Source organism: Nesoenas mayeri, assembly GCF_963082525.1.
Source record: "Nesoenas mayeri genome assembly, chromosome: 1".
Lineage (NCBI taxonomy): Eukaryota > Metazoa > Chordata > Aves > Columbiformes > Columbidae > Nesoenas > Nesoenas mayeri.
The window spans coordinates 209,731,478-209,756,087 of NC_137541.1; the positions used below are offsets into that span (position 1 = coordinate 209,731,478).

The 24,610-nt window shown below is 44.9% G+C and overlaps 1 protein-coding gene across 1 annotated transcript; it reads left to right on the forward strand.

The window, feature by feature from the left end:
- Positions 1 to 359: 359 nt before the first annotated feature.
- GDPD4 (glycerophosphodiester phosphodiesterase domain containing 4) lies at positions 360 to 24,610 on the forward strand (the record flags this gene model as incomplete). The annotated part of the gene is made up of 15 exons (XM_080363289.1): positions 360 to 542; positions 1,380 to 1,483; positions 2,534 to 2,627; positions 7,983 to 8,042; positions 9,562 to 9,660; positions 13,475 to 13,568; positions 15,112 to 15,257; positions 15,623 to 15,705; positions 16,570 to 16,720; positions 18,342 to 18,566; positions 19,380 to 19,537; positions 20,782 to 20,929; positions 22,077 to 22,159; positions 23,577 to 23,659; positions 24,487 to 24,610. The coding sequence occupies 15 exons, from the start codon at positions 360 to 362 to the stop codon at positions 24,516 to 24,518; spliced, it is 1,743 nt and encodes a 580-aa protein (XP_080219415.1). The 3' UTR covers positions 24,519 to 24,610.

Consider the following 24,610-nt stretch of genomic DNA (forward strand, 5'->3'; position numbering starts at 1 on the left):
CAGGACAAGAGACTTGTGTACATGGAGAGTTTTAGTCCCTTTCCTACATGAGCTAGTTAAGTCGGTCACAGGTTGCATATGGGCCACAGAGATGTTGAATTAATTCCTATGGCTAAGCCTAGGCTCAGGTTCATCTGACATAATTTGGGAGTCTGCACAGAGTGTGTGATTTCCCTCAGAAGTGGTTCAGAGCACATAAGTTACAACCAGGAGTACCTGATGGTCGCAGCAGCCTCTTGAGAAATCTTCCTCTCTTTTCTTCTGATGTGAAAAAACTTACCCAAAAGGAACATGGTTTGCAGTCTCCCCATAAAACTTGTGGTCTCATTTCAGGAGGAAGATGAGATAAAGCCACTCCAATGGAGTCCAGCTCCACCAGCCTCAAGAGGCTCAAGTTTGGGAAGCTGAAGGTGGTACGTCGGCGCTTGCTCCAGAGGTACGAGCATCAGCCCTTCATCTCCTGCCTGGCTGGGTTCTACAGCTGCCGGTGGAAGCGGTACCAGCGCAGAAGGACTGAGCCTGGGAAATGCTGCTGCAAGACGGTAAATTAACTCAAAATCAGCACAGACGACAATTTCTGTGTAGGGACGGGTCAGTCCAAGCTGACAAGTGACATGTTGTGGGCCAAAGGCATCCCTGCCCAACATCATTTGGAGCTCACTAAGTTAGAATCATAGAATCATTTTGTTTGGGAAAGACCTTTAAGATCATCAAGGTCAACTGTTAACACAACCCTGCCAAGGCCACCATTAAATCATGTCCCTAAAAACCTCATCTATGCATCTTCTAAACCCCTCTGGGGATGATGACTCCGCCACTTCCTTGGGCAGTCTGTTCCAATGCCTGAAAACCCTTTCTGGGAAGAAATTTTTCCTAATATCCAATTAGATTGTTAGATTTTGGCTCTGAGCGATGGATGTATTGCTGTGTTTCCATGGCAGACTCAGTTTTTCTGTGCTGCCAGGCAGCCAACAAATGTGTGGTGGCAGGAAAGGACCTTGCACCAAAGCCTCCAGGCCAGTGCAACATCTCAAAGCCATAGGCTGAAATTAAAGTAGGAAAGTTTGGCCTGGGTGTGCAGTAAAAATTGTGAAGATGGCTGCTGCCTAGTGCAATTCTCTCACACATGAGGTGGCTAAAATCCTGCTCATTTGAGTCATGAGATATGTTTTCCCTGAAAAATAAATACCGTAGAGTACGCTTTTGAGGCCATCTCCCTGGTCACAGAGGGCATGGCGGGAAGTCATCTCCACCTCTGCTTCTGGAGATCCAGCATCAAGCCATGTGTTTTATGGATAGACTAGAAGTATCTGCTCTTTGCTCTACTTGCTTTGGGGTAGATGAGGCTCTGACCACTTGTCCTTCCTCTCCCTCTCCAGCGGGAATGTGTCTTTTTCCCACTGCTTGTTGGAGCTTTCTGCTTTTCTCTGATCTTTCTATACATGTGGAGTGAAGCAAAAAATGACTACAATAACTTTGACTGGTAAGTACCATCATTTTCTCCTCTTCTGCTCCTCAGGAGGTCCCCAGGGTGGTGGGAAGACATGAGCACCCTCCCCAGCAGCTCGTCTGCAGCAGGACACTTTAGACATGAGCCAAAGATTTGGCTTCTTAAGCTCTTGGTTACAGCATCCAAATTGAATATCCAGTGACTTCAGAGGTGCTGAGGCTCTCCTCTTCGTTTGGCGACAGTTTTTAGTGAATTTCATAGAAAAGGAAGAAACATAATCACAAAAATTGTGAGTGAAAGGGACTAAATAGCTCTTCCCTTTCCACCTCCAAGTCTTTTTTTTTCCTCCCTGTTCCTTCTGAAGAAATGTAGAGGCTGGCATCAGAGGCATTGCACCAGCTATCTCACTGCAAAGAGAACTGCATGTTCCCAGCCTTGAAAGTAAGAAATATCTGTAAGGGATTAATGCAAATCCTTTGCTTCTGCAGTACGTAGGTTACAGTTATGCAAACCTGGCCCCTAAAAATTAAGTGAAACCAGCTCAAATATTATGGGGAGGAAAGGTGTAATGATACTATTCATCCTTTTTGAGCCTTTGGGTAAAAAGCAAAGCTTCCCTCTCTCTCCCAGGGCAATCCCTCTACAGCTCCTCCAGATTTCTGGTGTTTTCTCCTTCAAAACCTGACTCAAATTACCTTTTTGCTGTGGTGCACTGAACAACCACAGGCAGACAAGGTGGGCTGTTGGCTTGAGTAATTTCGTTTTACCCTTTCCCCAGGCTGCCTTGTCTGCAGCAAGGTGCTGTGTCCTATGGTCAGACCAGGAGCTCTTTGGAACAAGACCATCATTTGGTCCTGTATTTTACTCCCCCCAGCACACTGAGTTATTAGTCGGGTGGCTAATGCAATAACAGATTTGGAGAAGGAGGCGCTTAACCGCTTTTGCCTGTTACAAGGTAGATTATCCCTCCCTCCTTCTTTGTTTTATTAATTTGAAGATTTCAAAATGTCAAGGAACAGGGCTGTTTCCCTCCAGTCCATGTGCTGAACATAAACACTATCATAACATTTTATTACTTTTTAGGTATAACTATGGGAACCTGGGCTTCTGGTTTCTCTGGTCTCTTGTTCTCCTGATTGTGGCCGCGATCTTGTTCACGTACATCACACTGTTATTGGTAAGTATTACTCCTTGTAAGTTTGTCCTGTGAACCGTGACAAAGCTGGCCATGATTTATAGTCCTGAAAAATAAATGTAGGGATGACTTTAATGTGTCATACCAAAGCTCAGCCTATCCCTACAGATGATCCCTAGACAGCGGATATCTCTTGAAGATTTGAAACACAAAGAGTAGTTATGGTACTTTCTCCACATGTCCACCTGAGGATGACCAGTTGCAACTTCGGGGTCTCTGAACCAGATGTAGTTTCTGTAATTTCTTTCAATGATTTCCCTTCGATTCATTTGTTCAATATCTCCTTGAACTCAAGTGAAGATGTGCCAGCAGTGGCTGGGTCTGGGTTTAGGGGAAGGTAAAAATTGTCATTCTGACAGCAGGGAAGGATGGGGCTCTGAATCGTGTAGCAGCAGTGATATGTCATCAAAGCTGAGTTATTCCTCTAATCCTAAATAAAAATGCTCATTAGAAGAAGGGCAACATTATCACTGAAGCTGCCTTCAGTCTCTCTATTTTGCTAGAAGGATTTCTCTCCAGATGTGTTCACAAAATACTCCTGAAGTTTATACCCAAGGAGGCACCATTCCTAAAATCTCCACTTTTCCAAATTCTGTGAGTTCTTCTTGGGAATTTTGATCTGCTGTCTGCCTTTGTCACTGGAAACATACCATAAGGAGGCATTTCCTAACGTTTCTACCTAGTCATCTTTTTTCCCTGTCCTTAGTCTCATAGGGACCCCCAAATAGAGATCTGCATCTGTGTTTCCACCCTCTGCATCCAGAGCTATAGGCTGAAAAATGACTTTAACTCCAGAACTGGAGCCCTCGTTCAATCTCATGTCTGCTCAGACTTTCATTTTGAAATAGCAGGTGCTGGGGATGAGGTTATAGCTTTGACTCACCTGTGTGACCAAGACAACCAGCTTTTATCTTCAGTTCCTGCTGTTCTTACCCATTCCCTCATGTGTCGTCATATAGTCAATCTGTAAATTGTTCATGGCAGGGAATCTCTTTTTGCTTTGTTCACGCAATGCTCAGCAGAATAGGTTTCTGGGGTCCTTTGTCTCAAAAATATAGTGATTTTATTCTAGTGCTAGCAATAAAAAAACAAAGTGATAAAGAGGACAGCTGCTTGGCCATGCCCACGGCAATCAATAGCATCATAAAAGCAGCAGACTAACTGAGCTCTGAGTAGGACAAATAACAATATCTAATTACAAGGATTTTGTGACACCTTGGTGACCCTAGGGCTCAATGTCTACTATTCAGCAAAGCCTACCTGCCTTTCCCAGTGGCCATGGAGCTGTGAGGGTGGTTTGGTGGTTAAAATGCGACTTCGGGCAACCCAAAGCTTTGCCAGAGATGCCCGTGTGACATGGATACTTCTGAGATCAAACCTCAGCAGGCTGCGGATCTGGAGGCAACCTCAGGATCAGAATAACCATCATAACACATGCTAGAAATGGGCTTTACAGGATTTTCTGGGCTTGGGGAGCCTGAAGACCCCTGGGCTGGTGTATCAGCTCAGTCATGCTCTGTCTGGATCCAAACAACAACCAGAGTCCAAGCAGTGGACTTCCTTAGAGGAGTTCAATGTCTTTGGAAGCATGAATATGATGGCCTCAAGCACTCAGGGCAGGTGATGGGCAAAGCCAAGCCAGAAAGGAAGATGGGAAATATGAGGCAAAATTGGTGTCCTACATGGTTCAGTTTAATCTTGGTCCTACTCTTCGTTGTGCAGACACAACCTCCTCCTCCCCTCAGCAGCTCGGTTCTGTCTAATGACAGCATTTGCCCTCCTTGGGAGGGTGAGCATGGATAAACATGGAAGCATACAAGTAGTCTGGATGCTATCAGACAAGTTCTACAAGAGGAACACCACAGAGGTACCTCTGCTCTGGGCGCAGCCCCTGCAGCGAGGGTCCATTTGCTACTTGCTTTCATGAAGCTGTTAAGCATCCCACCCAAAGCTGTTGGGCAATTGTAAGGGCACTTGACCTGCTTGGTTGCATCACCATGTCATCATGTCTCACTTGGCAAGACTTCTGTAGGTGTCTATGTTGAGAAGTGGATGTTGGAAAGCACAAGGTCCCACACCATCAGGTCTGTTAACCAAACAGGATTAGGTCTTGAAGAAAAGGGGACTGAGGAAAGTAGTCACCACCACCATTCATGTTCCCACTATCTCAAAGTACGCAGGCTCACATGATGAATTGCATCCCGTGTTCTGGTTGAACGGTGTTGGATGGAGCCTGTCCCTGCACGTGTTGCAGGAAGGATCGGAGACCTTCACCCAGGCAATGTTTCTTTATGATGTTTTGCATCAGTGACCCATCACATCAGAAAACAGAGCACACTGATGCCCTTGTTGGAGCAGAGAGATTTTATAGCAACCAGTGGCAGGTTTGGTTTTGTTTGGGAGCACCATACCCTCTTCCTTAATGATGGCACCCAACTGGAGCCTGCAAGCCTGCTTCCATGACCTTATTGTGAACCACTGAAGCAAACACTCTTCTGCCCACTGGCCACCAGCAGCTGAACAAAATGCTGCACAACAAAGCACTTGCTGTCTGTGCAAAGATGTTCTCTGTTCACATGCATCATTGTCATTTTTTTTTCAAACAATCAGTTTCAATTAATTCAATTGTTATCACTCTACAAGACAATTTTCTCAACCCTATTAGAGCTAAAAGGTTAAGCTGAGGGGTCTAATTGCAGAGCAGTTCATGCTCAGTGGAGAGGAAAAAACTTTTCAAGCACCATCCTACTGTTTTCCTATCTGCAGTTCAACTGTGTTTGTTCCAATGGTTTTGAGGAGGTGACTCAGGACTGTACAATATAAAGAGTTTCAGGTGTGTTGTGGCCTCTGCATTTGTAGGCTAAGAATGAACTCAAAAGAGTACATTTGCACTGAATTCCAGAAAGTGATCTCAAACGTCCATCCCTAAGAGACTGGGGTACCAGAGAAGTTCTGAGTTGCTGCATTTTTGCTAGAAAGGGAGTGTATGGACCTGAATTCTGCTGTTGTGAACATCTAAGTGAGCAGATGTTTTAGGTGAGCTAAGTGCCTCCATATCCTTGCGATGGTAGGTTCAGAGCCTGCCTAAGCTTCTCCAGCAGTATTGAAATGAGCACAAGGTCATTCCCGTGCTGAAGTAGAGAGGGGTGAAGAGTCTGTTGTCCATCCTTTTGCAGCATAACCTTGTGGTCAGTGCACCCACTCAAAAAGAGGGAGACAAAGGTGCAGTCCCCCTTTTGGCAAATCCATCTATCTCATTTACTGGAAAGCTTCCCTTAATTACTGCTTTGCAGGTAGGTGGTGGAGGGGAGACACTTCCACACCTCATACTGAAGAGAAGAATGCAATTTTTGGAGGCTCTAAGGTTAAGGGAGATGATGGGACTGACAAGAGGGACCTTGGCGTGAGCCTCAGCAGTGCCAGTCAGACACGTATTGGTCACCTAAGCACACATGTGTGTGTACTTGTTTTAGGCAATCCCAGGATACCTGTGGAAGCAGTTTGAAGGTTGGTGTTGGTTGTCCCTTTGCCTGAAGAAGTTCGGTTCTAGGTGCAAGCTTTGCTAAAGGCAGCTGCTCTGCACAAAGAGCATGTTGTACAGGTCCTGTGGCAGCTTTTGCGTAGCAGGATGAAGTTAGATGACTGTGGCTTGAGATGTTAAACTTCAGGGGTGCACAGAAAGCAAAGAAAACTCAAGCTCACTGTGCCAGAGCATGCGGAGGATAGGCCTTGTCCACGTCCCATCAACTCACTGAACCATCAAGATGTGTTCTCCTACAGCGACCAGTGGTGCAACAGCAAGAGTTCCTTCTTCACCCTCTGAGGAAGAAACCTGGTGATCATTCCTCTTGCAAGCTGATAATGAGATGTTGTTTCCATCCATAGAAATGAGCTGGCCCTCTGATGACGTTCCCAGGTGTGATGCATCATTCATTCAAAAGTTGTACTGCAATAAGAGGGGACGGTCCATTTGAGCATGACCTGTGAATTAAGTTTATGGCTGTACCTTAGGCAAGGACCAGGTCTGTGTAAGATTGCTTGCAGAAAAGGGGCAAAGAGTCTTTTTTCTTCCTTTTTCTGAAATATCTTATTTAAATGGGACTGCCTTAAGATCTTCAGCAGTAATTAAATTCTCTCTGAAATGCTCCCGTGGTTACTCATCATGTCCTGGGTGTAGGATTCGATTAAAGGAGACTAACATGTCAAGAAACACTTAAAAGCTGATCTTTATTCTCTGCTGAACTTTTATCTTGCTTCAAATCAGCATGATCCTAGAAAGAGAGTGTGTTTGTAGCTGGACGGAAAACAACTGACATTCCTTTGTAGTTGCATTTTGGGGAAGTAGAACACCTTCCCCTAAATCTGTATTCACATAATCCCACTGTGTTAGGGTCTGCAGGGGCATGCACCATAAATGGTACTTCTGAGTGGAGCACTGATGTCTATTAACATATACTTTTCTCTAAACTTTGATATCTGGTGATACTGGTCCCTAAATTGTCCTGTATAGTGGCTGGGAATCTTGCCCCAGACACTCCAGATTCCTGAGCCTAGACCTGTCCATTTTCATGCAAGAAGGTACTTCTCCTGGCGAAATCCATCACCAGGTTCATCAGCTGTTTAGGTCTGGGACAACTTGAAGAAACTCTCCATCAGGCTTTCCTCATCCTTTTTTTCTTGGCTTCTCGGGTTGTCCTCTGCCCTGGGGGGGTTTGCACATCTCACAGGACCCCTCCCCAAGGGCTCCAACTTGACATCAGAAGAGAAGAACATGCCATCCACCAAAAACTAGAGTCTTTTAACCTCCAAGGCAGTTTTCACTGTTCTGAGATGTGCCTATCTCTTGTGTTTCCTGCGATTACTGTAGAAGTGTTGTTTCCTTCACTGCCTACTCTGTGTCTTTGTGGTGCTTTGGGGGCATTTTTCTAGTCCCTGACCTCTCTCGCACGGCCTCTAATCATGACAACTGCACAGAAAATAGGCAAGGGTTTTTCTGTACATACAATAGCAGTTGATCCTGGCCATCATTTATTTCTCAGAATTTGTACTCACAAAAACAAGTCATCCAAATTATGTAACCTAAAGTGCCCAATTATTTGTTAGCCAGGAAAGGGCTTTGTTCCTACAAGGCAGCTTTGCTTGGCCATTTCAGAAGCATTTTTGCTGTAGCAACAAACGTTTCTCTCCATACACCTGTCCTGCTAACAGCCATGACATTGTGCAGGAAGACCTGGTATAAAGTGACTTCACAATGCAAAAATAATTCCAGAAATGCCTCACTGAAGATACTTCACAGTTTTCTTCCAGGATACAAACAAACTTTTCTTGATTTCCCAGGTCCTAGCGATGTGTTTGCTTGCAGAAGGTCAGCAGCTGTACCTACACTGGAGCCACAAGGTGGGATAAGTCAGAGGTTTCTGGTAACTCTAATCCATGCTTTAAACCAATTGGGTCTGTGGTGTTTCTCAGCATGAAAAACATCTTAGATTATGGGCAAGAAGGAAGAAAGGGAAGAGGTTAATCTTTAGAATGATATCTCCAGCTGAAATGATCACCTGAACTCCTTTTCAGTCGGTTGTGGGAAATGAATCCTCTCAAGATGCAACTCATCCAGCTGGTTGTAGACATCTAAATTGAGATGAGATGAATCACACCTAAAGAACCCTTTTCCCCCACTGACACCAAAAGGAGCTTGTGGTGACTCATTCAGGTGATGGTGTCTATATTTCACATGTCGACATGTGGTGACATGAAGACAAAAGCAAAGTTTTCGTGACAAGCACAGTGTAATTTTCTGTAGAAAGCTCCAGCAGCAGTGAAAAAACAATAAAATCTGACATTTCCAAGGCATCTTGGTGCCTTATGCCTTTTGATCATTGGGTGGTTTGAGAAATGCCACCTGGAGATTTGGAAGGTGCCGAAACCAATCTTCAGAGAGCTGTTGCTGCATAATGGTGCATTAGAATCACCCTCCTCAAGAAATCCTTGAGGTTATGTAAGGCATTTAAAAAATGAGCTTCTAGCCATGCAGTTTAGGGGATTGTAATTCTTGCAGTGGAAGGGAATAGCTGAATGTGCAGATACTTAATCTTGTGTTATGTCATTTAAGTAACAGAAACACAGTCGTCTTTGCTGTTGAAAATTGGTTTCCAGAAGAACCAGAAAGATGTAGAACAATTTGTAAAAAAAAAATAATTGTGACTTGTGTGGAAGAGATTGGAGTGAATTATTAAGGTGTTGGTCTGTAGGATCACCCTAAAGAATGGTTAGGGCTTTGGTCCTGTTTCTGCTTGAATGTAGCCCTCAGCAGATAGATGATGTACCAAGAAGAACCTGCCATCACAACTGTGCTGGTACCAAACTGTGCAAGAAGCCAAGAAAAAGACTGAGCTACTTCCTTGCTTTTTTGATTATAAAGTGAACTTCCATCTCTTAATTATGCAAGTGTTGCTGAAGCCCTGTTGCGCAGGAGCTCATAGCACAGGGAAACTGTGTTGCTGTCTCTTTTGAGTGGAATTAATCACTTCTGAATGGAGCCATTTGCAGGTTAGGGATTTAATGTAAGCTGATTATCCAGGCTCCATCTAGAACAACAGAGATGGACATCTCCCATCATAAAGGAGACAGGAATAGATCACCTATGGAAATTCCTCTCTTTCTCCAGTGATTATAGAGGGAGTCCAGAGGGCTGACTTTATTGGGTACCCAGCTCTTAAGATCAGTCTTGCCATGTAGAAAAGCGCTGTTGGTCTAGTTTTAGTCCCATTAGATCTCTCTATCTTTGAACTCGCATAGTCAAGCTCATGCACCCTAAACTTATCAAGTCCAAGTTGCTTCAATATGCGTGTGAGTCAAATGGATGGCATGCCCTGTGCAGAAATGCTGAAGCTGATTTTTGTCTTCCTAACCTCCCCAGATTGGGACTTTTCTTGTCCTGGGCTTCTCTGTCACAGCCCTCTTCATATTATCGGTGCTCTGGGGAGATCAATGGAAAACTGTCCACCTGTCATTTCAGGTAAGAGGGGCTAGGAGGTCTGTTTGAAAGAACAACTTGTTCATAGAAGTATTTTGTGGTAAATGGTAAAAAATATTCCATATACTGTTTTTACAGGAGTTTTCTTGGCAGGGTACATCATTTAGAGAAAACTTTATTATAACTTAACATTTCCTATTGTGAGAAAGGAAGCCAAGAGGTGAGGTTGAGTTTCAGGCTACCTGATGTAACATGTCTCAGTTTGGGAAGTTACATCCAAAACACTGTAGGTGTAGTTTTAATTTCCAGGTGCCCAGGGCAGGTAAATCAGACCTCTTTGGCTGGCAGGGTTGCTGGAGCAAGAACTTTCTCCCTAATTAGCTCCTGCCAGTTCATCAGCTTTAGCATTAGCACAATTTCAGTGCGCTGTGACTCAGAAGAGCTTCATCTCCTAGGGGCATGACAGCACTGAGATTTTGGGCAGCAGGTGGGGAACGTTGTTGTCAAGTGGGACAACTTGTGGGATACTGTGTTCAGTTTTGGGCCCCTCACACCAAGAAAGGCCTTGAGGTGCTGGGGCAAGTTGAGAGAAGGGAACAGAGCTGGTGAGGGGCTGGAGCACAAGTGTGATGGAGCGGCTGAGGGACCTGGGGGGTTCAGCTGGAGAACAGGAGCTGAGGGGAGACCTTCTGATCTCTGAACTGCCTGAAAGGAGCTTGGAGCCAGGGGGTTCGGGCTCTGCTCGCAAGGAACAAGCGCCAGGACCAGAGGAAACAGCCTCAAGTTGCGCCAGTGGAGGCTGAGGTTGGATCTTGGGAACAATTTCTTCTTGGAAAGGGTTGCAGGCATTGGACCAGGCTGCCCAGGGCAGTGGTGGAGTCACCATTCCTGGAGGGGTTGAACAGACGTGTAGATGAGGTTCTTAGGGACATGCTTTAGTGACAGTGTTAGTTTAACAGTTGGATTCGATCTTAAAGACCTTTCCAACCAAAATGTTTTCATGATTTTGTATACGAGGTCAGAGTGCATGGTCTGAGATGTCCAGGACATTTGAGACTCTGAGCAGACCTGAAGGTGGAGGCAAGAGTTGCCCAGTGCTGTTTAGTGTCTGAGCATCCAGGTCCCCACATGTATTGGGAAGAAATTGTCTACTTAGCTGCCTTGTGGATGCTATTTGGACATATCACCTCTCCTCCATGTGGCTTAGGGCTTGTGAATGTTGGGAGAGCAATGCATACGGATGGGAAGAGGAATCAATTTGTAGCTCCAGAGTTTTGGAAGTCTCTTGGAGATGTGTTTTTTGTAGGGTGTGGTTAATTGCACTTTCCCACTCTGCAGAGTTTGGTAATGGTTGGGCTGGCACAGGTGATGAGAAACCATCAGATTCTCCTCCCTCTTACAGACTCCAGGGGACGTGGATGAGGAGAAGAAGATACAAGAGGTTTGAGTTCCCCACAAATGCTATTTATTTTAGGTGTTCTTGCCCTTTCATAGAAACATAGATTCATAGAATGTCAGGGATTGGAAGGGACCTCGAAAGCTCGTCTAGTCCAATCCCCCTGCCGGAGCAGGAACACCTAAATGAGGCTACACAGGGACGTGTCCAGGCGGGTTTGAATGTCTCCAGAGTAGGAGACTCCACAACCTCCCTGGGCAGCCTGTCTGTTACTCTTACTGAGAAGAAGTTTCTTCTCAAGTTTAAGTGGAACCTCTTATGTTCCAGCTTAAACCCATTACCCGTTGTCCTACCATTGTTTGTCACCAAGAAGAGCCTGGCTCCATCCTCATGACACTCACCCTTTGTATATCTGTAAACATTAATGAGGTCACCCCTCAGTCTCCTCCAAACTAAAGAGCCCCAGCTCCCTCAGCCTTTCCTCACACGGGAGATGCTCCACTCCATTCAGCATCTTGGTGGCTGCGCTGGACTCTCTGCAGCAGTTCCCTGTCCTGCTGGAACTGAGGGGCCACAACTGGACACAATATTCCAGGTGTGGTCTCCCCAGGGCAGAGTAGAGAGGAAGGAGAACCTCTCTCAAGCTACTAACCACCCCCCTTTGAGATGCTTCACGTGGCCTCCTGCTGCTGATAGCAAAACACATGAATCTCTTGTAGATCCTGTGTCATCCTTTAGCTCTGCAAAGCTATCTCAAATGTCCTGGACATCTCAGATGGCACTTCTGTTTATGCAACTGAATCCTGCTTCTAATCAAAAGATGTTGGTATCAAGTCTCTGGGGCAGACGCTGTCACAGGCAATAATATCTCCCAGTAAGTTCTGCATTCTTCAACCCTTCTAGCTTAGGGATTCAGGCATGGACTAAGCGATAGCAAAGCCTTACATCTGAATAGATTTTTTCCGAGCATGTGTCTTTACAACTCTCAGTTCTAGCTGGAATGGCACTTATGGGCCTCTGACAAGCATGAGAAAATGATAGATTAATTTCTTTGACAAATTCCACTAGTTTTATGAAAGGTTTGTCTTATCAACATTACTTGAGTGAAGAGCATCCATTCAGTGTCAAACTATTTCTGCTTGGTTTTCAGCTCTGTTCATGCATTCATGATAAGCAGAGAAGTGTTTCTTAGCTTCTGATCTTTTTTAATCTTTAAGACCAAAGAAAACAAGTCAAAGTACTTTATCTGTCTGGCAATTGGTATTATCTAATAGGGCATAAGCATTACATGAATATATTATTTTGAGTCAGTAAATTGAGAAAAATACCTACACATTGAGTTTAAAGTGGGGAAAAAAAAAAAAGAAAAAAGGGATGACAAATGCAATTAGCCCTAATGCCAGTGACTTAAATGCTTTGAAATAAATGAAAATGAATTATTGTCCTGGAGCAAGTCCAGAGGAGGCCACGAAGATGATCTGAGGACTGGAACAACCTTCCTGTGAAGACAGGCTGAAAGAATTGGGCCTTTTTAGATTGGAGAAGAGAAGGCTCCAGGGAGATCTTATATCAGCCTTCCAGGGCCTAAGGAACATCTACAAGAAAGCTGGAGAGGGACTTTTTACAAGGGCAGGTAGTGATAAGGAAAACAGTAATGGCTTTAAACTGAAAGAGGGGAGATTCAGGTTAGATATAAGGAAGAAATTCTTCCTCGTGAGGGTGGTGAGGCACTGGAACAGGCTGCCCAGAGAAGCTGTGGATGCTCCATAGCTGGGAGTGTTCAAGGTCAGGTTGGACGGGGCTTTGAGTGACCTGGTCTGGTGGAAGGTGTCCCTGCCCATGGCAGGGGAGTGGAACTAAATAGTCATTAAGGTCTCTTACAACCCAAATAATTCTATGATTCCATGAATATATTGATAACATGTGAAATTAGGTGCTGCGGGGTGTATATGAGTCTAATATCCACGATCAGACAGGTACCAGATTAACTACGTCTCTTATACCGCAATATTTAGTTCCATACAGGTGTAAATACCACATTTTATCTGTCAGGCTTGTTGATGTCAGTTTAATGATTCAGCCACAGTGTGGCATGGAGACGAGATGATGTTCTTAGGTACATGGTTTAGAGGTGGACTTGGCAATGTTAACAGTTGGACTTGATGATCTTAAAGGTCTTTTCCAACCAAAATGATGCTGTGATTCTATGAAAGGAGAGCTGTGTAGTGCAGCGAGGAGCACTCCTCAGCCCAAGGAGCTAGCACATGATGGGGCACATATATATCTCTCCCCCAACTCCAGAGGTATTTGGTGGATCCAACACAGATAAGGGAGAGATTGAACTTGTAGTATCTGCAGCAGGAACCCATTCAGGTGGAAGGTTGTAACTGTGTTGGAGTTGTTTTCCACCTGTCTTCACACTTCAACCTTTTGACTAAAATCCCTTTCTCTCCTTGCCAGATCACAGCTCCCTATCTGCACATAGGGGCAATAACCATCATGGTCCTCCTGTCCTGGCCTGTGGCTCTTCATGCCATCAGAGCACATAAGAAAGGTACAGTAACTCTGCTTCCTGCTCCTTGTATGAAAAAAGATGTATGTCAGTGTGGGAAAACAGGCGTGCAGGAGCCTTCTATTCCAACACCTGCACTGCAGATGGAGGTCACTTTTAGCCTCTGTGTATCCCAGGGAAATTAGGGCGGCTGGGGCTTGGGCTGTGCCCTCTCCTCTGGCTGTCCAGGTCTGTTACTAGTTTGCATGCTCCCTTGCACAGTTTTGGCTTACACTGAGGCAGTGAACCTATTTTGAGACGGAGGAGATTAGCAGAAGCAACCACATTCTGAGTCATGCATGGAAATTTGGCCAGCTCTCTGCAGGAGAAAACAGACAGTGGCAGCTCTCCTGCCTGACCTTTGCTTGCTATACTCAACTTCGGCATCTCAGGAGGGGTCTCAAGTCCCATCAATCCACTTCAGACTGGTGCATATCAGGAGAAGCCATCTGAAAGAGGGAAAGAGCTTTTTGACTAGTTCCTAGTATTGTCCCATGGCAAGTTCTGTCTACCTCAGAGAAGTGTGACCAAGTAGTGTAAAACCAAGGCCAGATGCCAGTAACAACTGCACAAGAGCCTGTTTCTGGGACTGACTGTTTTTTTCTGACTTAGTATCTCCATGTAGTCAAAGTTATGTACATGACACCCATTTGCAGATGTTAATTTGTAATAAAAATCACCGACAGAATGAGCTGGTGAAAGTGTATTTTTTTCTGCTCAGGATTTTCCTATTGAACTACAGCTGGGAAGGTTGGGGGGAATATGCTGGGACCCTAAACATTACAGTTCACCACGTCTAATGGATTATCAGCTCAATACATCAGCTTGATGTGAGCCCAAGTTCCTTCAGAACCACTGGCACAACGTATGGAAGGGTGGTGGTACCCATTCAAAGAAAGAGATGTTGGTGCACAGATGCTCATTTCTCAGAGGAAATGTTTTGTTCCCTGAGGTGAAGGATCAGTGTGTCAACAGACTCCAGAGAAGACTGTAGGTGATGAGCTGGGAAGTTTCTGAGGTGCAGTACCCATGCAGTCAGAGTCTGCAGGATTCTGTAGGTCATTGACAGCAACCTGAATGAACTGGAGAAGTATTCACCTTAAGGGGATGTAACATAGTTGAAGGAGAAAGGTTCCTCCTCTTCTTCACTGTGAATCAAACTTCAAAATGTTTGTTGTTCTTATCTGAGTAAGAAAAATATTAGCATCATTCTGTTGAGGATTGTTTTTCTACAGATGGGGGATATTTCATTGTACTGCCTCTAAAGAAAAAGAAATTAAGGCCGTGTCTTGCTTTAAGGCAATAAAAGCACAAAACCTGCAGTCCTGACGTGGACAATGAACATCCTTGCTTTGACCAGTTTGTTTTCCTGGGTTGCATTGCTTGGAGAGAAAGAGAAAATTAGGGGAAGAAGGGGTGGAAAAAGGGATGGGACAAAGCCCAACAGCTACTTAGCTGGAGGGCTGTATTAAAAGTCGAACTACAAGGCAAACTCATGCATTACCACATGGATTAACTCTAGCCTTCCTCCTTCAAATTCTTTCAGTTGTTCAGGTGATAATAGTTGGTCCATACCTGGCTATCCTTCTCTTTCTTTTCTTGATACCTCTGGGGATGTACTCTCCTTGCATCAGAGAGATGGGGACACTTGGACCAAAGCCAGCCCTCATTGGACACCGTGGAGCACCAATGGTAGGTCTGGAGAAGTTATTTTACATCATTTTTTTCATCCTGTGTCTTGCTTCTTTCTACTTTCATCATCATCTTCTGGGTTTTTTTTCCATTAAAGTTGTGGAGAGTGGGAGGGGAGACATTTCTGTTAGAGACTGCATGCCAAAAGCATCGCTGCATAGGTTTGCTAACAAGGATAACACTGTTCCTGAGGGACAAGATGGATTTGGTGGCTGAAGTGGAAGAAAACAAACAGTAGACTTTAACAAGATAATGATGGTCCTTTAACAAAAAGCAGAGGTGTTACGAAGAGACAGAAAGTGCTTATTGAGTACTCCAGAGTGTATTTGAAAATGATCTGTTTATGCACTTTATTTTTTTTCCAGCTGGCACCAGAGAACACTGAGATGTCATTTCAGAAAACAATTGAACATGGTGCGGATGGTCTCGAAACAGATGTCACCATTAGGTAAGGGAAAAGCATCGCGTCCCACAGAATACACGCTGCTTCTCCTAAGAGTTGCCTTTGGAGACATGCAAGTGCGTGCAATTAGGGTTTACCGATGGCTGGGACAGCGTCCCTCGATTGACATGTGATGATAGGGGCTGTAGGGCATGGTTGTTCTCAGGCAAGTCAATAAGCTGCAGCTATCGATTTAACAACCGTTATTTCTACAGTGTATTTTAAATGCTTTGCAGGGTATAAAGACAAGTCCCTACCCTGGTCTGACTTCCAGGTCATGGCAAGGGTTGTGTCAGGCCTACAAACCAGCAGAAAATTATATTCAGACTTGTGACGGCATTGTCCTAATTATTAGATCTTTAATTGCCTCTGTGTGGGGGACTCATGGACATAAATTGCTAACATGCTGTGCAGGACGAGCGTTTGTCAGGCACTGAATAAGAAAAATACTCATGCTTAGATGTTCTACTAATTTACACCTTTCTGTAAGAGAATATTATGCCTTTCCATCACTGTCTGTTTAGACTTCAGTCCTCTGAAACCTGTAACAACACTTTGGTGTCAGCAAAAAGATATTTCAACCTCAAGTTACTATATATTTTTTTTTGGCATAAATGCCACTGTCTCTACTTTGCCTCTGAGGAAACTGAGACATAGAGAGGCATGACTTCTCCAAGGTAACTCAGCAGTATTCAAGCCAGAAATAACCTGGTGTCTTGAGCCTCAGCCTTCCTATCCCACCCTCTGCATTGAGAGAGGCCGTACTACCGTGTTCATGGTGGCCCATGTATACTTCTGACCTGGCATGAGTCTGCTCACACCAGGAATGAACCCGCACCCCAGGTCACCTGAACTCTTGGTCTCCAACAGCTACGATGGGGTTCCTTTCCTCATGCATGACAGCACCTTGAGGAGGACAACCAACATCAAGGAGGTCTACCCCAATGACACTGCTCAAAATGCTGCGTTATTCTCTTGGGATACCCTGCAGGAGTTGAATGCTGGAACATGGTTCCTTAAGGTAAGTGCCATAAAGGACTATCATCAACTGGGTGTACAAGAGACACCAGCTGGCGACTACTTAATAGCATAAATGTTAGGAGAGGAACTACTGTGTTAAGGTGGTTCCTTTTCCCTAGGCTTTCCATGGCAGAGACTCAGTCAATAAATCATGAAGTTCTTCTTAAATAAACAACTCATTTGCAAGATACAGCATAGAGCAGCTTGAGTTCAAGAAGGACAGGGAACTACTGGAGGTAGACCAGCGCAAGGCAACAAAGATGATTAAGGGAGTGGAGCATCTCCCGTGTGAGGAAAGGCTGAGGGAGCTGGGGCTCTTTAGCTTGGAGAAGATTGAGGGGTGACCTCATTAATGTTTACAGATATCTAAAGGGTGAGTGTCAGGAGGATGGAGCCAGGCTCTTCTCGGTGACAACCAATGATAGGACAAGGGGTAATGGGTACAAACTGGAACACAAAAGGTTCCACTTAAATTTAAGAAGAAACTTCTTATCAGTGAGGGTGACAGAACACTTGAACAGGCTGCCCAGGGGGGTTGTGGAGTCTCCTTCTCTGCAGACATTCCAACCCGCCTGGACACCTTCCTGTGTAACCTCATCTGGGTGTTCCTGCTCCGGCAGGGGGATTGGACTGGATGAGCTTTTGAGGTCCCTTCCAATCCCTGACATTCTGGGATTCTGTGAGTTGGGGGCCTCCTGAAGAGGGACCATTAGTAGAAAAAAGCTTGGATAATTATGTGCCCATAAGCCAAATTTCTACCCCCGCTGCGTCACTCTGGGCCAATTGCAAAATTAAAGTCTGTGGTCTCCCCATTCTTCACTGGATCTCTTCATTTCCTTCAGGCAGGCCATCAATCAAAGTCCTGACCTTCAGTTGCTATTTCATACCTGCAGCTGGAGAAAAATAAGTTCTTGCCAAACTAAAACATTTTTCTGTTTTATCTTCTTCTGTTAAACATAGTTCTCTTCCTTCACTTATCTCCAGGGATGCAGATCCCCTTATTTAGTAGCTCGAACCACTCTGAGGCCTTTTTTGCCTTAAAGAGGCAGAAAGTTCAAAAGTTCACAGATTGCAGAAGTTATGCTAAACAAACTCTATACAAGAAGTTTCTAAACAGGTTCTGTAAGGAGCAGTGTACCCAATACTTCAATTAGCTAAGGCAGTCTGTTCCCTAACAACTGGTTGAGGCAAAACTCAAAGAAGTCAGTAGAGATCCTTCAGTTGGATTGTCCAGTTGTCCTTTAGGCATAGGAGACCTATGACAACTGCCTGGTGGGTGTTCTTGTGGCTCCTTATCATGGCAGCAGCAGAGCACGTGGTCTAGAGGAAGAAGACAACAGGTATTATACTTGTGCAAGGTGCTGGGTATAACAGCGGTGGGAAAAGCCACACAGCAGAGCCTACAGAACTACACAATTTAGGTCCCAGAAGCAGTGTCATCACAGCCTGGCTTAATTTCCCTCATTTCTCAAGTAGAAGAGCTAAACAAAATAAAATATCCTTACCTACTGAGGGCTCATGTCAAACGTTTTCCCTCTTTGAGATGAGTTTTTTTGCATGCAGCTGACTCCCATAGGCGACTACCTGATTGATTTCCTTTTTTAATATCTGTTTATTTCTAGGACAAACCATTTTCATGCATGGGCTCACTGTCAAGGGCAGATCAAAACCAGGCAATGAATCAGTCCATTTACAAGCTAAGTAATTTCTTGCGCCTCGCAGACAGTCAGAATAAAGTTGTGATATTTGATCTCTACCGCCCTCCAGAGAAACATCCTTATAGGAACTCATGGATCAACAGAACCCTGGAAGTCATCCTCAATGAGTCGGGGATTAGACCCCATCTGGTAGGGTGGCCTCACTCCTCTGTATGCTTTTTTCTTGCTCTCTGAATTTAGACTTTGGGGTCATGCCCTGTGTGATTTTACCTGCATAAATTCCAGGCCCTTTCATTTCACGTGTTTTAAGAGGCATCATTTGGGATACAGTCCTACTATTGGCACCTCAGCAGGTACAAAATGGTGTAACCTTACAGAGAACAAAGAAATAAGCTGTTGTATATACTGGCTGATGCCTTAGCCCCCAGACAGCATCCTTTCATAATAATTGACAGCCTACTCCCTGCCACACATGTTTATTTTATATATTGCATAGAAGCTCCTGTCTTACATTAAAGCACATGAAGCTGTGAGCCTTCATTGCCTTCCTCCTTCCCCAGGCAATTCCCTGCTTGGGATGAATGCTAAATCCATATGGGTCAGGTTATGCGTCCATTGGTGTCTGGGTGGTTACGCTGATTTGTATCTGCTGAAGTTTCCCCATGCTAGGAGAATGGGAGAACAGAATATTTTCTGTTGCCTTTCCCAGAAACCAAAGCCGTCTTTTCATCCATTTCAAAGACCACATCTTTTGTTGGGCTGTGTGAAATGTGCTCACTGATTTCAAGTTGATAAGCAGGGAACAGTGAGTACTTATTTCTTGATGAATGTGACTTGCAAGTTTTAACCCCGCATCCTAATGTTCTTTGATCATCATAAGAAATATGTCATTTGACAGGCAGGCTTAAGCTCCTCAAGACCTTATCCTTACTGGGTTTGTGTGAAGGGTAGGGCACATAGTAAGTCTGCTGCGAATTCACTGGTCCCTCTTGTTGGTTGCAGGTCCTATGGCTGGAGGACGACATGAGGTCCTTTGTTCAGTCTGTTGCTCCTGGGTTTCAGCAGACAATAGGCCGTAAAGCCCCAGTTGAAGACCTCTTGATGGACAACATTGTCAAACTCAATCTGCCCTACGCTGAAATGTCCAGTGAAGATATCAGGTAGGCTGGAGTTTCAGCCCCAAGGACGCTTGGACTGCATCTGGACTATGTTTGCCTCATGCATGTAGCAATGTCTCCCTCCAGTGACCAGCTCCAGGATCTGTAGCATTTTGGGAAGAGCTCCTTTAGATCAAGTGGCCATTCCTGTTGGATCCTGGGAGAGAAGGACTCTAGTCCACTCCTACTGTTGACCTCGTGTGTGGCCAAGAGGTGGCAGATGTAATTGTACTCCCTTGCCCCCAAATCCATATTTACTTGACCAGTATCTGGGTAGCATAACACAGGTATCTCTTGATTTTTTTGTCTTTCTATTCATGCCATTCCCAGTCCCATCAACACTGAATCACAAAGAAGGAACAACCATTTAACCTCTCGTGACTCTTCCATAGACATCAGTGTGAGTGCATAAAGCTGTGGTGCATAACACCACCCTCTTGTGGCTGGTGTTTTGGATGTTTCATTTCTTGTCTGTTTTACTACCAGTACTCTGTTGCTTGCAACACACTAAAAACATCATATCTCCAGTGGAAGGTTCTGCATTCATTGCAGGAAATTACAAAGTGTTTCTTTCGTATGAAAAATCAAAACTAAACAAAACCAAAAACAAGTCTTACCTGTCCATCTCTCCATTTGTAAATATGATTTTTTTTTCTTTTAAGTGCACAAAAATATTGTAATCTAATTTAAAAAAATAAGATAAAAAGTTTAATTCTTTGGATGAGAATGATGTTCATGTTTTCTCAATTATAATTTTCACAGCATGTAAAATCCTAGGTAAATCCGTTTAGGTTAGATCCTGGTAGATTTACAAGTGCTGATATTGATGATACATTCCTTTCCTATTACACAGAGTAGGATCTTACTTCATATTAAGTTTTGATAGCTTGTAAGAGCTTGAAAGATGAGTTAATGCAGAAAAATTAACGAACATGTGTAGCCAGTTTTGAGGTGGTTTTGAACGCACCGTTGGGAGATTACAAACACATAATTATGTTGATTTGTATGGCAGAAGGTTAAGCAAAGTTTTTACCTCTTGGACATTTTAACTGCATTTTCTTCCAGCAGATCAGCTATTCTGTTATGACCAATTATGAATGATTAATTATTGGCTGGTTGCTTTTCCTTTCTATTCCTTATCTAGGTCCTAAAGCAATCTTTTCTACAGAAAATTGCTGTCCATCCTTGATTCAGCCCAAAGGAAGTACTAACCTTAACAAAGGTTATTGCCTTTTGGTCTTTTAAAGGAAATATGCTGAGAGAAACATCACCACCAACTTCTATGTGATCAGTGAGCCATGGCTTTTCTCCCTGGCGTGGTGCTCTGGGGCACACTCTGTGACCACCAATGCCGTCCACACACTGAAGAATCTCAGCCAGCCACTCTTCCTCATGGTAAGTGAAAATCCTCTGCCTCTCATGGGTAGGAAGTAGGGTTGGGATGGTCATGGTTACCTTTAGAGACCATGGGCCCGTTTGCGCAAGGGTAAAGGATCCTTTATATGAAAAGGACCTGAGTTGAAACCTGGTTTACCTGGAACCTCTGAGCTGCTCCAGGTATCACCATACCCTTCTCCTCGTTTCTCTTGGCTCAGGTAGAAGCACCCTGCTCATTAGGATTTGCAACTTAGGCCTTGAGATAAGAAAGAAAAGCCATAATGAGACCTGTGTGGGAAGAAAGGGCCTCTGAGGGCACATGCCGATGCGTGAGAATTTCTGTTTCTATGCTTTTGAAGCACCTTATTGGTGTCAGAAATTCCTCATTTCCCAGGGCTTCCCACTGACCTTCTCAAACTTGATCTTGTTCCACAAGACTGAGTGAAACAGACAGAAATAAGCCTTCCTTGTTGGGTGTAATTTTTTTTCACATAATTTGTCTATTCCCTATTCTGCCTTGGGCAACCTGTAGAGCTAAGGAACACCTGGGGCACTGGTCCCTCTGGAGTCCCTGCAGCCTGAAGGCTACTACTTTGAATAACTGGCTTCATACTCTTGAAGCAGATTTTGCTGTGCTCCCATCCAGACAACTGCAGTGTTTCCGTCCATTGTGAGGGTGGGTTGAGGTCTAGTCTAAGGATGAATCTTCAGATGATCTTAGACTTGAAGCAGGAGCCAGACCCTCTGTGGTGTTCACTAGAGGACAGTTTTGCCAAGGAAAATGAGATGCCACCAGTTGACATTAATGTCGGAGGGAAGTGAAGTGAAGTGAAGTGAAGTGAAGTGAAGTGAAGTGAAGTGAAGTGAAGTGAAGTGAAGTGAAAGGCCTGCCCATACAAACAGGAGTTCCCCGTTATGTTCACTGTGATGTGGTACAATCTTCTTGGCCACAGAACAGATTTGTGTTTATGAAGGATGATGATTTGGCACCAACAACCACTGGTGAGTGGCCACTTTGAAATACCACCAAATGCTTTAAACACTGCACATGCAAACCAGGCAGCTAAATGGCCATATTTGAGAAGTGAGAAGGAGCCTGAGCAACTCTTTTTTCAATACCTTGGGGTCCTTGGTGGTGGATGCATCCTCTGTTGTTCTCTTCCAGACTCCGCAGCAATACAACATCATGTGGATCCTGACAGACCTGACCTCTGTGCTCCTCATCTCACTCATCTTTGCTCTGCACTGGTAACTACCCGAGTTGCTAATGGCTATGCTAACCTGATCTTTTGTGCCAGGTGGAGGGAAGGAAAGATGCTTCCAGGTGACCTGAAGGGTTAAAACTACTCCTGAGAATAATTAATTTCCCTTCAAGAACTAGAAGAAAACCCTGAAAGTCTCCAAATACCTCTCTACTCCTCCTGCTTGCTCTCATTTTTCCTTTCCACCGTGGCAACTCAGGTATCATCTACCCTCAGGATTCAGTGGAAACCTGGTGGATTTGCAGTAGCAACATAAACCAGTTATCAAAGCTGATGGGCTAAGAAAGGAACTGATTTTTCTATGCTTACTATTTATATAAATACCATTGCATTGGACTGAGTGAGGAGGAAAGCTCCCAGTGTTAATATTTGGACACCCTGGGTGGTGTCTGAAGAGCCTCTGAGGAAATCCATTCTCCCAGATGAAAATGTCTGAGTGTGGCACAGACACTGTTTTTGGTTTCCTCCCATGCCATCAAAGACATTGCCTCTAATTAGTAATTGGGAAAACTGGGGTTCACAGAACAGGCACAGAGTGGCTCCTTCCCTTCCTTCCCATCTCACCCTGACCTGGTCCTTTCCCAGGTCCTGCTTTAGAAGATGTCACCTTGTTTTTAAGGCAAGACATGAGGAAGAATTTTTTTACACTGAGGGTGGTGAGAGCCTGTCCCAGGTTGCCCAGAGAGGTGGTGGATGAACCATCCCTGGAGACATCCCAGGCCAGGCAGGACGGGGCTCTGAGCAACCTGAGCTGGTGAAGATGTCCCTGCTCATGGCAGGGGTGGCACTGGATGAGCTTTGAAGGTCCCTTCAACCCAAACCATTCTGATTCTGTGATTCAAGGCTGCAAGTTGCAGGGTGGTTTGCAATCACTCCTCTAAATCATCCACACCACCATCAGACCTTCCCATGCCCATCTTCTCCAGGCTTTTGTTCATGTTGTCTGTGCATTTCCCAGAGCCCGGCAGATGCTTCTGATCCAGCCAAATAACAACCTCTTCTGGGCTGGCATTGCAGCAAGAGCATTCCCAGCCTTACTGGAGGTGAAAGACCATCAGCAGTGCCTGAGAGTCCTGTGTGGTCTTTGTCAGGTTTATGAATGCACCAAAATCATAGCTTTTAAATTTCCCTGTTTGCAAACTTTTCTGGGGCTTTTGAGCTCTTAAATATTTCTTAGTAAAGAGGGCTTAGTCACAAAGTTGCCTTCAAAATACTGTTGCACATGTGAAGTGTGGATGTTTAGTCCCTCTGGAGTCCCTTCTTGGTAAGGACCTGAGCAAATCTCAAAATATCAAAGCAGTTCCTGCCATGACAAAGTAGAAAAAAGGTGTCTGGGGCATGAGGGAGCTGTGAGGGTAATCACAGCAAGCGGTGGTTTGACCCACATGCTTTGCCCCATGCAGGTGGAGAGAGAGAAGTTTCTCCTGCTGTGCCCACGATGACGACCCGATGCTGGAGAGTGGCACTTACAACAAGTTCAGGACAGGTGAGCATGGCAAGGAGAGCATCCTGCTCAGGGACATCTCCACAGGGGCACCAGGGTCCTGGTAGATGGGTTGGTGACAGGTGCCCATGCTGTGGTGAAGGATGGTGGCATCCCGGGTTGTCTCAGGTGCAGGTGGCAGTGTTTTCTCCTCTCTATTCAGCACTGGTGAGGCCACATCAAGACACTGGGTCCAGTTCAGGCTCCCCAAACAGATTGTGACAAATGGGAGCGAGCTCAGTGGGACAACAAGCTAGAGGATGAGACATTTGAGATCTGAGTTTGCACAGTAGGAGAGGTCAAGAGGCATCTTATCACTGTCTGCAACCATCTAATGGGAGGGTGTAGAGAAGATGGAACCAAATGATTCTCGGATGTGCAGTGACAACAGCAAAAACTGCAACCTTGGAAATTTTGACTAAACATCAAGAGTAAAATCTTCCCCATGAGGGTGGTCAGGATATGGTACAAGGGCCCAGACAAGTGGGGAATATCCACTTTCAGAGAAGTTCAAAGCCCTGAGCAGTCTGATGTAATTGGCTGTGCTTCAAGCAGAGGTTGGGGCAGAGACCTCCAGATGTCGTCTCCAAATGCATTACTCTGCAATGCTGTGAAAAGAGAGCCCAGAGGTGCTGAGCACTTTTGGGTCTGCAAGGTAGGGTGAGATTGGCTGGGGACCCTCTTAGATTTCTGTCCTCATGGAGCTACCATCCAGACAAAATGACCTGACCTGGGCTGCATGCATTTTCAGACAGGTTCTGTTTGCTCATGATGGCTGATAAAACAGCTGCAGATGTTTTGGTGGCTTCACTGCATGTCTCCTTTTCCAGAGCTCAGCGACATGCCTGCCACCATGGCCTGACATGGACAGGAAGGGGATTTGGACCTGCCATCTCGATGAGGACTGGACAGCAGATCCTTCCATACTGCTCTTTCCTGCAATGCAAACATCAG